The sequence below is a fragment of the Gopherus flavomarginatus genome, chromosome 2, assembly GCF_025201925.1.
Source record: "Gopherus flavomarginatus isolate rGopFla2 chromosome 2, rGopFla2.mat.asm, whole genome shotgun sequence".
NCBI lineage: Eukaryota > Metazoa > Chordata > Testudines > Testudinidae > Gopherus > Gopherus flavomarginatus.
Window position 1 is genome coordinate 151,971,323 of NC_066618.1, and position 13,565 is coordinate 151,984,887.

Genomic DNA, 13,565 nt, shown 5'->3' on the forward strand with positions numbered 1-13,565 from the left:
GGCCAGAGGAGGATCAGCAGGCAGGGCAGGGGCCAGAAAGCTGGAAGTGAGTGAGTTTGGATCTGGTTGCGGAGATGGGGAAGGCCCAGACCTGTGTCTGCGCTCCCCACCACCCAAGGTGGACCTGACTGAGGGGTCCTGTCTTCTGTACCTACAAGCTCTGATTTGGACCGTGTTCCTGTCATCTAATAAATCTTCTGTTTTACGCTGGCTGAGAGTTATGTCTGACTGCGAAGTGGGGGTGCAGGACCCTCTGGCTTCCCCAGGAGCCCCGCCTGGGCAGACTTGCTGTGGGAAGCGCATGGAGGGGCAGAGGATGCTGAACGCTCCGGGATCAGACCCAGGAGGTGAAGCCGTGTGAGCTTCTTGCCCTTGAGACAGTCTGCTCCAAGGGAGAGAAAGCTTCCCCAGAGTCCTGCCTGGCTTCGTAGGGAGTAATTCCAGAGCATCGCCTGGGGACTCCATGACAGTTCCCAGTGTCAGGAACATGTGCAGGGGAGAAACCCAGCCCTCATAATAGGGAAAGGACATGACCTTCCACAAGCTCCGTGTGTCACTTCTCCTGCCCCCCGTCAATACTCCTGGGACTCTGTGCTGCAAATGCCGGCCCTCCCAGGGAGAGACTCTATTAGGGGTCTATGGCAAGAATTTCCTTGATCCTCTTTCAGGAAATGAGAATTTGGGTAACACCTGGGGGAAAGAATGGATGCAGGGCAGATGTTCAGTGCAGATTGTCGGGGCTCTGGCAACATCCCCTTCCTACCGAGTCATCCATCTCACCTGGGCAGGAAAGAACAGCACCTGGTTCCACTCCGGGTTGGCATTTCTTGGCATTACTCTGGTGCAGCACTGAGAACATTAAATGACACTATTAGAAACCAGAGATCAACACCTCTCCTTCCAGCTACACCCTCTACAGGTCAATCACTTCCTTCACCCACCTTAGTTTCCCATATTTTCCCCCAGCAAACAAGAGTTTGCTCTCTAGGCAGCACTGCAGAACCTTAGATGAGGTTTGGTATTGTCCCGTGCACTGTCAGCACCAACACCAGTTGCCTTCCCATCGTGGGATCATCAGGACTGACATAGACTTGGGGAGGCTTAGAGAAATCATAGGAATGGGGCATCCTTATGTGAGGGGCCCTGTCTGGCATTTTCCAGTGTCAGAATCCCTCAGTCGCTTTTGTGATATTTGGGAGCAGGGCCTTCATCATCCTCCTAGGCACCGACTCTGGAGCACCCATGGAGAAAAATTAGCAGGTGCTTATCACCCACCTGCAACCAAGCTCCCTTCCCTCCCCCCAAACCCTTCCCATCCACTGGTGACCCCTGCTGATCAACTCCTCCCCCTCCCTCCCAGTGGGACGGAGGGGGAGGAGCAGGGATGGGGTGTGCTTGGGGGAGGGGGTAGAAAGAGGCAGGGTGGGGGTGGAGCAAGGGCAGGAAGAGGTGGGGTCGGGCCTTGGGGGAAGGGTGGAGTGGGGATGGGGCCTGGGGCTGAGGGGGGTTTGAGCACACCCGGGGAAAATTAGAAGCTAGCGCCTGTGATCATCCTGATCCTGAGAAGTGTGCTGATCAGACTTATCCAGAAAGAGGGACCAAGATGACATTGCCACCCCTGCTGGCTTCAGGAGAATCTCAAATACCACCTGGGATGTGAGACTGTCTCTCTCTCTCCCTTTGTGTGTCCTTTTCCTTCCCCCTCTTTCTCCTTTTGCCTTCTGCTTAACAAGAGTCTGGCTTAGCCAGCCAAGCCCGGATATTTTTAGCACTACTATAAATCTGTGACCAGAAAGAGGCAGCTAAAAGCAATGGCCTAACCAGCCCAAAGTTGATAAGAGTTTGCCTCAGAGTGCCTGTGCCTGTCTTTCTCCAGCAGGGAGGTTGCAAGTGAGAGTCACACCAGAGACAGAAGCTGCATTTTTTACCTTCCCTGTTCTTGTCTCCCCCCTTTTGCGTGCGTTTTTCTTGGTGCGTCTTAAGAAACAGGATCAGACTTTAACAGCAGCAGCAGCAAGGACAGCTCCAACCCATCTCAACTAGCTTCTTCTCTTTTCCCCCAAAAGGACACTTATTACCATCAGAGAGATTGTCAAACAATGGTGCTTTTCCTTCGAAAACTGACTTCAACAACAGTGACAACTCCAGCCTATCTCAACTAACTCTAGGCTTGTCTTCAAGTATAGCACTACAGCTGCACCCTGTAGCGGTTTAATGAAGAAGCTACTATGCGGATAGGAGAGCTTTTCCCAAGGGTGTAGTTACTCTTGTTCCCGAGAGGGGTAGTGCTGTCTACGCAAGGGGCGAGGTCGGTGTAACTCCATTGCTCAGAGGTGTGGATTTTTCACACCCCTGAGTGACACTGTGATACTGATACAGGTCTGTAGTATAGCCCAGAGACAATTTCAGACTTTAACCAACAGCAGCAGCAACTCCTCCAACTCATCTCAGCTACTTTCTTCTCTTTTACCCCTCCCCCAAACAGTTATTACCATCTTTAAAACCATCTAAGAGACTGTTTGCAGTGATGTTATAACTGTGTTGGTCACAGGATATTAGAGAAACTAGGTGGGTGAGGTCGTATCTTTCATTGGCCCAACTTCCGTTGGTGAGACAAGCTTTTGAGCTTTGACAGAGCTTCTCTTCAGTACAGAAGAGCTCTATGTAGCTTGAAAGCTTGTCTCTTTCACCAACAGAAGTTGGGCCAATGAAATATATCACCTCCCTCATCTTGACTCTTTAAGAGACTGTCAGACAAGATGGATTTTCCTTCTAAAAACTTTCTTCAGTTAAAGAGAAAGGAAACAAGGATTGTTGTTAAAATTAAAGCCTTACTTAACACTTTATATTTCAGATGCTTTAATTGTGTTTCCTTCTCTTCTGTATCTTTAATAAAAAGTTAAAAGAATTTATAATCGTGTGTTTGCCAGGCTGAGGTCTCAGTGTACCAAACCTTGGACCTTGTTTAACACTGCTTAATGTTGGACAGTGACCGGCTTCTATTCACACCTTTGGCCTATGTATTCCATCCAAATTAATACAACAGGGCCCAGTTTGACTCTCAGCCCTCAGGGATGGAAGTTGCTTGGTATGCTCCTGCAAACAAATCTTGTTTGGACTCAAATAGAGCAAGTTCGCTATGGAAACTGCCGCAGGATAATAACTACCAGCCCGGCCGTGGTAACAGGAGTGAACTGGGTGACTCTGGACTAGAGCACTCATGTGTTACTATACTAATGGGATAGGGATTCAGTCCGTGGTGTTGTGTAGAAACTCCTACTGCTAGGTTTACTCTCTGTGTGTATTGACGTCTGCTAGATGGCACAATGTCATCTATAACGAACAGGCTAGCGTGTGTCTGCCAGCTACTGGATGCAATCAGTACTGCTCAGCTGTGTGTAACAGACTGTATACTGTACTCCCAACAGCTAATGGGGATTCTCCTTTAGCTCAAGGTGGGATCTGAATTCTATTGCCTCTGTTGTCATGGCATTTCTAGGGGCCACACATCTATTACTACACTCATGTGTTAGTGTTTGAGTACAAGGCTGGCTGTTGGTGAGGTGACTGACGTTGCCTGGTGCTGTAAACACACCCGTCTCCCAAGAGGTCACTTTTCTGACCGGAGCTGCATGTTACCTACCGTTTTCCCTGCAAAACTAACTTCCACAGAAGGGTCAACGCAGATCCTTTTGTCGACATGCATCTGGAACATGGACCTAAAGTAGTGCAGGCAGGAGTCCTCCACTGGAGGGGGAAGAGAGAAGCGTTCGTGTCAGATAGCTCTTGGCTGGCACAGTTTGCTGACCGTCTGTGCTTCAGTGTGAGACCCAAAACCTCCCCTCGGCTGAGGGTAATGAGGGTCTGAAAGGGCAGAGGAAGCTGGTGACATTGGAAGCAGGCAGACGAAGTGGCAGGCCACCTTACAATAGTGGGCAAAGATCCTAATGTATTGGGAGGGATAGCTCAGTGGTTTGAGCATTGACCTGCTAAACCCAGGGTTCTGAGCTCAATCCATGAGGGGGCCTCAGGGTGCCTTTTAAGGAACTGGGGTAAAAATCTGTCTGGGGATTGGTCCTGCTTTGAGCAGGGGTTTGGACTAGATACCTCCTGAAGTCCCTTCCAACCCTGATATTCTATGATTTGCCTCCAGCTCCTCTAGGAACTGTCACTGCAGAAGGGTGAGCAACAGGGACTGTCAAACCCTTGTGCTTCCTGTGTTCTGGTAGCAGCCATAAGTGTGCTAGGTGCTGCACAAACATCAGAAGGTCCGGTCCCCACCCAAGGAGCTGAAACGACTGAGGAACAGTCCCTGGAGTCCTGGCTCCCATCCCCCACCTCTGATTACCAGGCCATGGAGAGGTATCCTCTGCGCTATACGACACATACTTTGGGGCATATCCTCAGCTCTGTATATGCGGAGCTGAAAGGTGGCCATGCATACGGGCATCGCTGCTGGCTTGAGAAGGTTGGACTCTACGTCCTCGCTCTCTGCAGGCTTGTCCAGCTCCTGAGAGGAGAGAAGAATGCTGAGAATGTAGGCAGGCACAGAACAACCGCAAGACAGTCCCACCAGCAGAGCAATGGTAAGAACCAGAGAATGGTATATGGTGTGTGTGAGACCAGGTGTTTCACTGCTCTGGAGAGAGCCAAAGGCATGTGGCAAGCAGGTTACTCTGCAGCCTGTGCGTTATTACGGTCAGATCCTGATGCCTCTGGAACAAGGAGGGCTCTACCAGGCACTCCAGTGGGAGAAAGATTGGGCCCTTATGCTGCAACCAAGAGTCATCTTAGGGCTCTGTATGAATGGTGGCCTGCAGGGGCCAGAGAGCATGGCCTGTGCATGGAAAGAGCATGAAGCCAGGTATGGAAGTGTGAGTGCAGATGCTAACAATGAGTTGTGCCAGGGCCTGATCTGCAGAGACACTGAGCACCCACAGCTGCCTCGATGTGCAGTGGGAGCTCAGCACTTCTGACAACGCAGGGCTCTTCTGCTGAATCAGCCTCGACTCATGTTCAAACTCTGCACCAAGATTCAGGCTAATCACTGCTGAGTCTTGCTGGTAGGTGGGTTCACTGAGTTCCAACAAGGGACTGAAGCATGAGCAGCCACTGGGGGACCCGGTTGCTGGGGGAGGCTAGCCCCCGGCCCCTCCCCTTGTGCCCAAGGCCTTGCCCCTCTCCATCTCCCCCTCAGGAGCTCACAGCACCTCCACTGTGGCCCCTGGCCTCAGTGCTGGGCGGCCAGGGGGCAAGGGCCCAGCCCTGGTGTGCCAGGCAGCAGCACTCCCGGCCCCCGTGCTCCGAGTGGCACCACCCCAGCACCAGCCACTCTGACTCCCTGTGGGAAGCAGGCCAGCCAGCCTGGGCCAACCAAGGCAAAGTGCTCTGGGAACCGCAGGAGGGGGCCTGGCCTGGGGGCGGAGTGTGGGCAGGGCCACACTAGGCTGTTTGGGCACAGCCTACCCCTACCTATGATATTCGGCGGGATCACAAAATATCATGTCCCTTTCACAGGCAGTGTTTACCGGTGCCTGGTCCCCGGCTCCAAGCACACAAAGGCTGACTTTCAAGTAGCCTCTCAAGCCAGCATTCAGATGAGTCGGGTGGTAAAGACTGAGCCATTTCCAGTTGAGAGCATGACCTGGGAGAGAAGGACAGCAGGGTCTGCAATCTGTGAAACTCTTTGTATTCCTCGCACTCAGCTTTTATACAGTCACAGCTTCCAGGGCCACAAGGGACCATCGTGATCCAGAGAAGCTGGATATAAGTCAGCAGTGTGCCCTTGTTGCCAAGAAGGCTAACAGCATTTTGGGCTGTATAAGTAGGAGCACTGCCAGTAGATCGAGGGAAGTGATTATTCCCCTCTATTCAGCACTGGTGAGGCCACATCTGGAGTATTGCGTCCACTTCTGGGCCCCCCGCTACAGGCTGTGGACAAATTGGAGAGAGTCCAGTGGAGGGCAACGAAAATGATCAGGGGGCTGGGGCACATGACTTATGAGGAGAAGCTGAGGGAACTGGGGTTATTTAGTCTGCAGAAGAGAAGAGTGAGGGAGTATTTGATAGCACCCGTCAACTACCTGAAGAGGGGTATGACCTTTCACTCCATATTTTTTATGAAAATATGCTTATGATATGAACATGTCATAACTGAGATGTACTTTATGCAAGATGGGTCATGTAGGATATCACTGGAATTTAGCTGTATGCATTGGAAAGGTTATCATTTACTGTAATGCGATTATCCAATTTGTGTGCCTGTATCATTTCCGTATCTGAAGTTAGTAACGGTGACTATGTATCTGTAGTTCATCTATGCTCCTTTGGGTGACACCCATTGCCAACACTTCAGGTACAAAATGTAAAAGCCAGACAGGGTGGAAGTCCCATCAGCGAGGACAATGGTCTGTGAAAAGGTTTGGCCTTCCTGCAGACCCTCCATACTGCCACTGACTCATGGACGCTGTGATACTAAAGAGTCAGGTGGTCTGTCACCTGATACTAAACATTACCTGGGACTTCTCATAACGTTCCACGGGAAGGAAAGGGAAGGGTGGGGAGGAAGACAAAGGGACTCCTCCTTTCCATGGTCTGTCTCCCCAAGAAGAAAGACTGCAAACACCACTTGAAGGGGAGCCCAGACTGAGACAGGGTCCAGTCTGAAAAGGAATATAACTGGAACTCTGAGCCACAGAAACTTTGCAACCTGCCTAAGGTGAGAATTTACATTGTGTAACCTGTTTCTGAAGTCTATTGAGCTTAGCTTGCATGCTTTGTTTTATTTGCTCAGTAATCTGCTTTGTTCTGTCTGTTATCTCTTATATTCATTTAAAATTCATCTTTGTAGTTAATACACTTATTTCGTGTTTATAATATAACCCAGTTTATGTAATTTCTAACTGGGGGTAGGGGGAAAGACATTGCACATATCTCCCTCCACATTGAGGGAGGGGACGAATTTCATAAAACCTTTGGGTTTGTCCCCGTTAAAGGAAGTGGGCACCAGAGTGTTGGGGAAGCCCCTAAGCCTGAATCTTCGCAGAGCGGGTCTCTGTCTCTCTGCAGCTGGGTGTGGCCCTGCCTATGAGCTTGGCTGGAAGAGGGTTGTGAGCCTAGCCAAGCAAGGCCAGGTAAAGGGCACCCAGGTTGGCAGAACAGGCTGACTCAGTGGCACCTCAGCACATCAGGTGACCCCCCAAAGGGCCCAAACCCATCACAGGGGGTTCCAAAGAGGATGGAGCTCAGCTATTCTCAGTGGTGGCAGATGACAGAACAAGGAGCAATGGTCTCAAATTGCAGTGGAGGAGGTCTAGGTTGGATATTAGGAAAAACTATTTCATTAGGAGAGTGGTGAAGCACTGGAATGGGTTACCTAGGGAAATGGTGGAATCTCCTTCCTTAGAGGTTTTTAAGGTCAGGCTTGGCAAAACTCTGGCTGGGATGATTTAGTTGGTGTTGGTCCTGCTTTGAGCAGGGGGTTGGACTAGATACCTCCTGAGGTCCCTTCCAACCCTAATCTTCTACGATTCTATGGTCTTGTCTGAGCCCCTGGAGAGTACAGGCCAGAAACCTGCCCCACAATAATTCCTGCAGCAGATCTTTTAGAAAAACATCCCATCTTGGTTTAAAAATAGTCAGTCATGGAGAATCCACCACAACCCTTGGTAAATTGTAACTGTTAATTACTCTCTCCATTAAAAAACTGCACCTTATTTCCAGTCAACTTGTCTAGCTTCAACTCCCAGCCATTGGGTCACGTTAGACCTTCCTCTGCTAGATGGAAGAGCCCATTATCAGATCTTTGTTCCTGTGACAGGCAGGGCCAGCTCCAGGCACCAGCTTATCAAGCAGGTGCTTGGGGTGGCAACTCCGGAGCGGGGGTGGCACTTACAGGTATTCGGTGGCAATTCGGCGGAGGGTCCCTCACTCCAGCTCGGAGCGAAGGACCTCCCGCTGAATTGCTGCAGATCGCTATAGCAGCTTTTTTTTTTTTTGGCTCCTTGGGGCGGTAAAACCCCTGGAGCCGGTCCTGGTGACAGGGTGCTGGCTAAGGAAATCTGAGCCAGGGCTCTGTCACACCAGCTCCAATCAAGAAAGGGGTATTGGAGCTGGCTGGCTAAGTCCAGGCCTGATTGGCAAACGGGGAACAGCTGCCGGCCTCGTTAGCCAGGGGCTACATAAAGGCTGGCAAGAAAGAAGCCATGGGGGAAAGAAGGAAAGGGAGTGGGAACTCTCCTCTCCTGGCTGCAGCAGCTAGCAGTCCCTGAGGCTGTTTGTAGCTAGAAGGTGGTGGGAAAGTACACTGGAAATAAAGAGCATGGGTGATTGCATCAGTGCAGAGGTCTCTGGCTGGTTTGTGTACTTGGAGTCCCAAGGGTGAGAATAAACGCAGGGCAACTAGGATTGGTTTGAAATCCTGGTTTGTATCTTCTTTGGTACCCAGGCACTTGGAACAGCACAGCCCATCTAATTGTCTAACGGCTCCACGAACAGCCTTCACCTACCGGGAGAGTCGTACACACGGCCAACCTCAAGCTGTGGAGAGGGAAATGGAGCATGTTAGGGGATCTGCCCTAGGAGAACACCACCACCACCTGGCATTCCTCTAACACTCTCCCTCTTAGGATCCTCCAGTGCTTTAAACTACGCAGCCCCCCATCAGGTAACTAGGATCCCCGTACAGGTGGGGAAAGTGAGGCACAGTGCGGCAAAATGGCAGAGGCTGGAATAGACCCTGGTCCGCTTGACTCCTTGTTCTGTATTTAAAAGCACAGCACAAGGCCATGCTGACGCTAGGGGCTTGTCTCGACTTACAGTGCTGCAGCGTTTCAGTGGCAGCTTCGCTGCTGCAGCACTTCATGAAGGTATGACTACACTGACGGGAGAATGTAGGCGGCAGCTATGGCAACAGGAGAAGCCCTCCCACTGGCCTAGCACTGTCCATGCCGGGGGTTAGGTCAGTGTAAGTGCGTCGTTCAGGAGTGTGTAGATTCAGGCTATGGCGACGCTGCAGAGCATACAGTGGCACGGCTGTACCAATGCAGCTGCATGCTGTAGCACTGGTAGTGCGGATGCTCTAACCCAGAGGAAAGAGCTCCAGCCCCGTGCGTGACAGTAGCTATGTCCCCACTGGCGCTGAGGTTGGCGTAACGTATGTCACTCATGGGGTGACTCATTCATACCACCGAGTGACATCACTTATACCAACGTAAGCAATAGCGTGTACAGAGCCCAAGCCTAAGAGAAGCTAAATCAAAGGCCAAACAGAGCTCAGCTAGCTGCTGTTGCTCCCGCTCTACTCATTCCTATTGTGACGCGATGCTCCATAGTCTTTATAGAACTATGCTTATGAGATGAATATGGCATAACTAAGATATACTTTATGCAAGATGGCTCATGTGAGATCATTGGAAAGGTTCTTTCTGACTGTGATTATCCAATTTGTGTGCCTGCATCATTTCTGTATCTGAAGTTAGGAATATTGATTATGTAACAATTACAACTGTGTGTACACAGATGCTCCCTGGGGTTACGCAAGACCCAACTTATGCAAATTTGCACTTACGGAAAAAGTTCCATAAGCCAGAAATAGGATTTTCGAGTTGCGGAAATTTTTGCATAACGTACGGGTATACGTTTCCAACTCATGCAAAATTCGACTTACGCAAGGCTTTCCGGAACAGACTGATTGTGAGAGTCTGAGGGTGTCTGTACTTGGGGAAACGCCCACTAGACAGCAGGCAATCTTCCTGAATGAGCCATTTAGAAAGGACAATAGAATGCTGAAGATACTAATCTCCCACCTCCCTGAGGAGCTTCCTGGGATACTGCAGTGACACTACAACGCCTGGTGATAATGTCACCTGATGAAAAATACCCCCTTAGACACTGCTGGTACTCTTCCACTGGAAACAAAGGCTTCCCGCCTTATGTCAATTCTATTTAAGGCTGAGAGGCAAGGCCCTTGGGACTCTCCTCCATTGCCTGTCCAAGAAGAAAGACTGCTGAAAGTATCTGAAGAGACAAAGGAACTGAGCTGTGGGAAAGGCAAGGGCTGAGTCCAGACTGAGACAGAGGAGACTAGTCTGTGAAGAGAAATAACTGGAACTCTGAGCTACAGAAACTCTGCATCCTGCCTACGTCAACATTTAGGGGGAGAAATGATGTTTTGTAACATGTTTCTTTAGCGAATCAAGCTTAGTTTGCAGGTTTTGTTTTATTTGCTTAGTAATCTGCTTTGTTCTGTTTGCTATCCATTATAATCACTTACAATCTACCTTTTATAGTTAATCAACTTGGTTTCTTATTAAATCCAGTTTGTGCAATTTCTAACTGGGGATGGAGGCAAGAAGTTGTGCATCGCTTCCTCCACGTTGAGGGAGGGGACGAATTTACAAACTTACATTGTATAGATTTCTCTGCAGAGCAAGACAATATTATCTGGGGTTTACCTCTTCACAGGGGGTGTGCACATGAGTGCAGGGTGAATCCTTTCATAAAGATCTGACTGCAGTCATGTTTGCAGCTGGGTATGGTCTTGCCTGAGTGTGTGCTGGAAAGGGGTTTGAGAGCCTGGCACAGCAACTCAGTGCAAGGGAAACCCAAGCTGGCAGAGCCGGAGGGCTAAATGGGACCCCAGCATCAGGTGGCATCCCGGATTGGGGGAGGGGGGGTCTAACTTGAAGAGAGGTACTAGGGTACATGTGTGGTACTGGGAAATGGGGTGGGGGAGTTGGAATGGCCCCAAAACAAAATTTAATGAAAAATCTTGATGTTTCAACATTTGCTTCCATTCTGATGCAGAACAAAACTAATACCTTGTGAACTGGGGAGAGGGATTGACCAGCCCATCCCAGAATGGCGAGTAGCTGGCCTTCTAAGGCATTCCCTTCATTCAGGCTAGGGACTTGAACCTTAGGGCAGGTCTCAACTATGGGGCTAAGCTGACCTAAGTTATGCAACTCCAGCTACATGAATAATGTAGCTGGAGTTGACGTACCTTAGGCTGACTTATTGCGGTGTCTACACCGCGCTAGGTCGACGAGAGAAACTCTCCCATTTACTTACTTTACTCTTCTCGTCCTAGTGGAGTACTGGAGTTGATGGGAGAGCAATCGGCAGTTGAATTAGTGGGTCTTCTCTAGACCCACTAAATTGACCCCTGGTGGATCGATCCCCATGTGTCGATCCCCTGGTAAGTGGAGACAAGCCCATAGACTCCTACACCCCAGGCGTGCTCTAGACAAGTAGCTATTCTGGCAGTCTCTTGCTCTGGTTTTGATCAGAAATCCCATCCTGGATCTGAGAAACCTTTCTGGCAAAATTTTAGTCAAAATAGATGTGTTTCTGTGAAAATGTCCAGTTTCAGAAAACCAAGATTTTGTCAAAAAGTGCCTGATCAGCTTCAGTCAGCAGTAGCTGAGATAATTCCTGGCTGCCTAGAAAAGTGTTGACTGATTAGGAAAGAGACAGGGACAAAAATCTAGGAACATATGTTACAGTGGGCAAGACAGACAATTTCATCCCCACGTTACCACAATGTGCCAGAGGCAGGAGCAAGGTAAGGGGGAGAGCGTTCATAGGTAGAATTGTAATGTATGACTGGAGTAAGGATAAATTATAGACCCACTGGAGAACTGTAACCAGTTGTGGAGATCGCTACTCGGAGACAACAGATGATTCCTAAAGAGCCTCTTGGGAGCAGGGCTGGCCAGAAAACAAGAATCCCGTTTCACACCTTTTCAAAGTTTTGGCCTTTGTTTTGTTTTGCACTGGGACAAGCAGAGCTCTTTGAAACCTTTCACAAAAAGACAGAGAGCATGAGTGCACACCACTAGAACAGCTCACTGGCTATGGCACTCAGCTGCAATGGAGGAGAAAAGAGCTCAGGTCCCTGCTCTGCCTGATTCAGAGGAAGGACATGAAGGTGGGTCTCCCATGCCCTAGGTGAGGACCCTAATCACCTGGCTATTGGCTATTCTGAGATGGGTTGGTCTCTCTTTCTCTCTCCCTCCCTCCCTCCCAGCAAATTCTCAACCAGCTCTACTTGGGAGTGAGCATTGCCTCTATGCAGGTTGCCACATCCATGCATGCAACATCACCAGGGAAATATCTGCTGGGGTGGTCCCGTCACCTGGCTCTGCCAAGATGATTACATCCGCTGTCACTCACCTTGAATACTCCAATGATGGAATCTGCTCGCACAGCCCTTGAGTTCAGCACCTAGCAAACAAATGCAAAACTTTGGTTCACTGTTCCTGTGCTAGGAGGTGAAGCCTCCGTCTTCGCCGCCGCCCACCTGAGGGACAGCATGATGGCTCTACTACCCACAATTCCCAGCTCCGCGGTGCTGACATGAAGGGTCTGTAGGCCTGATTCTTCAATGCCTGGCACCCTGTCTCATCACTTACACCGGCGTAAAATGCTACACAATCAGAATTCTCCATGCACCTTGCATAGGAGAAATGACTGCATAAGGTGCAAAGCAGAGAAGAATTGGACTTCAAGTCTGGAAAGCCCTAAATGGCAACTAAGCTCTGTGAATATAAAGTTCATAGATTCATAAATCTAAAGGCCAGAAGGAACCATTGTGATCATCTTGTCCTGCATAACACAGGCCTCCGGACTTCCCTGCATTAATTCCTTCTTTGAGTCCAATAGCTGCGGTTGAACTACAGCAGATATATTTCTAAAATATCCAATCTCGATTTAAAAATGGTCAGTGATGGAGAATCCACCATGACCTCTGATAAGTTGTTCCAATGGTTAATTGCACTCAGGGTTAAAAATTTGCCCCTGTATTTGCCTGGCTTCAACTTTCATCTACTGGATTTTGTTATACCTTTGGCTGCTAGACTGAAGAGCTCTCTATTCTCAAATTTCATTTCCTCATGCAGGAACTTATAGACTGTGATCAAGTCACTGGATACGTCACACGCCCCTTAACCTACCTTTTTGATAAGCAAAATAGATTGAGGTCCTGGATTCTCTCACTATAAGGCATGTTTTCTACTTCTTAAATATTCTCGTGGCTCTCCTCTGAACCTTCTCCAATTTATCAACATCTATCTTAAAATGCAGGCACAAAAGTGGACACAGTATTCTAGTATTGATCTCACTGATAAGAGAGATTTTGAGCTGCTCTATTTTCCTGAGCACAGCACTGAAAACATTGCTTTGCCACCATTAACTGAAAACAGGGGAAGAGCAAAAATAAAATGAATGAAATTGGAAAGGAATATGGTGGCAACAGTAGAGCTTAACATTAAGATGCATAAATTAACAATTGGATACATTGTGAAAAGGATAAGGTAATTGTTTACAGTTTAATAGCTTGGTAAAACTTTGGCACATAGTCAAAGAGAGTGAGGTATCAGTTTCAATTTAGCCTATAGCGAGTATGTTGGCAGACAAGTGTAGCCTGGGGTAAAGGTCACTCCCCCTATGCAGGGAGGGGTGAGTCCAAAACTAGGTGAGGGTCACCAGACCATAATAGTAAACAGATCTTAACACTAAGACTTGTTATGTAACAGCTTTGCCTGGCAGCCAGATTTAGCAGTTGT

At 49.1% G+C, this 13,565-nt stretch overlaps 1 protein-coding gene across 1 annotated transcript in view; it reads right to left on the reverse strand.

Annotated features, from left to right (window-relative positions):
• FER1L5 (fer-1 like family member 5) overlaps positions 1-13,565 on the reverse strand; it is a 93,395-nt gene that overhangs the window by 57,265 nt on the left and 22,565 nt on the right. Inside the window, 6 exon segments of the mRNA XM_050937385.1 lie at positions 781-849; positions 3,644-3,747; positions 4,390-4,510; positions 5,529-5,644; positions 8,508-8,538; positions 12,175-12,225. Of these exon segments, the coding sequence (XP_050793342.1) occupies positions 781-849; positions 3,644-3,747; positions 4,390-4,510; positions 5,529-5,644; positions 8,508-8,538; positions 12,175-12,225 (492 nt within the window).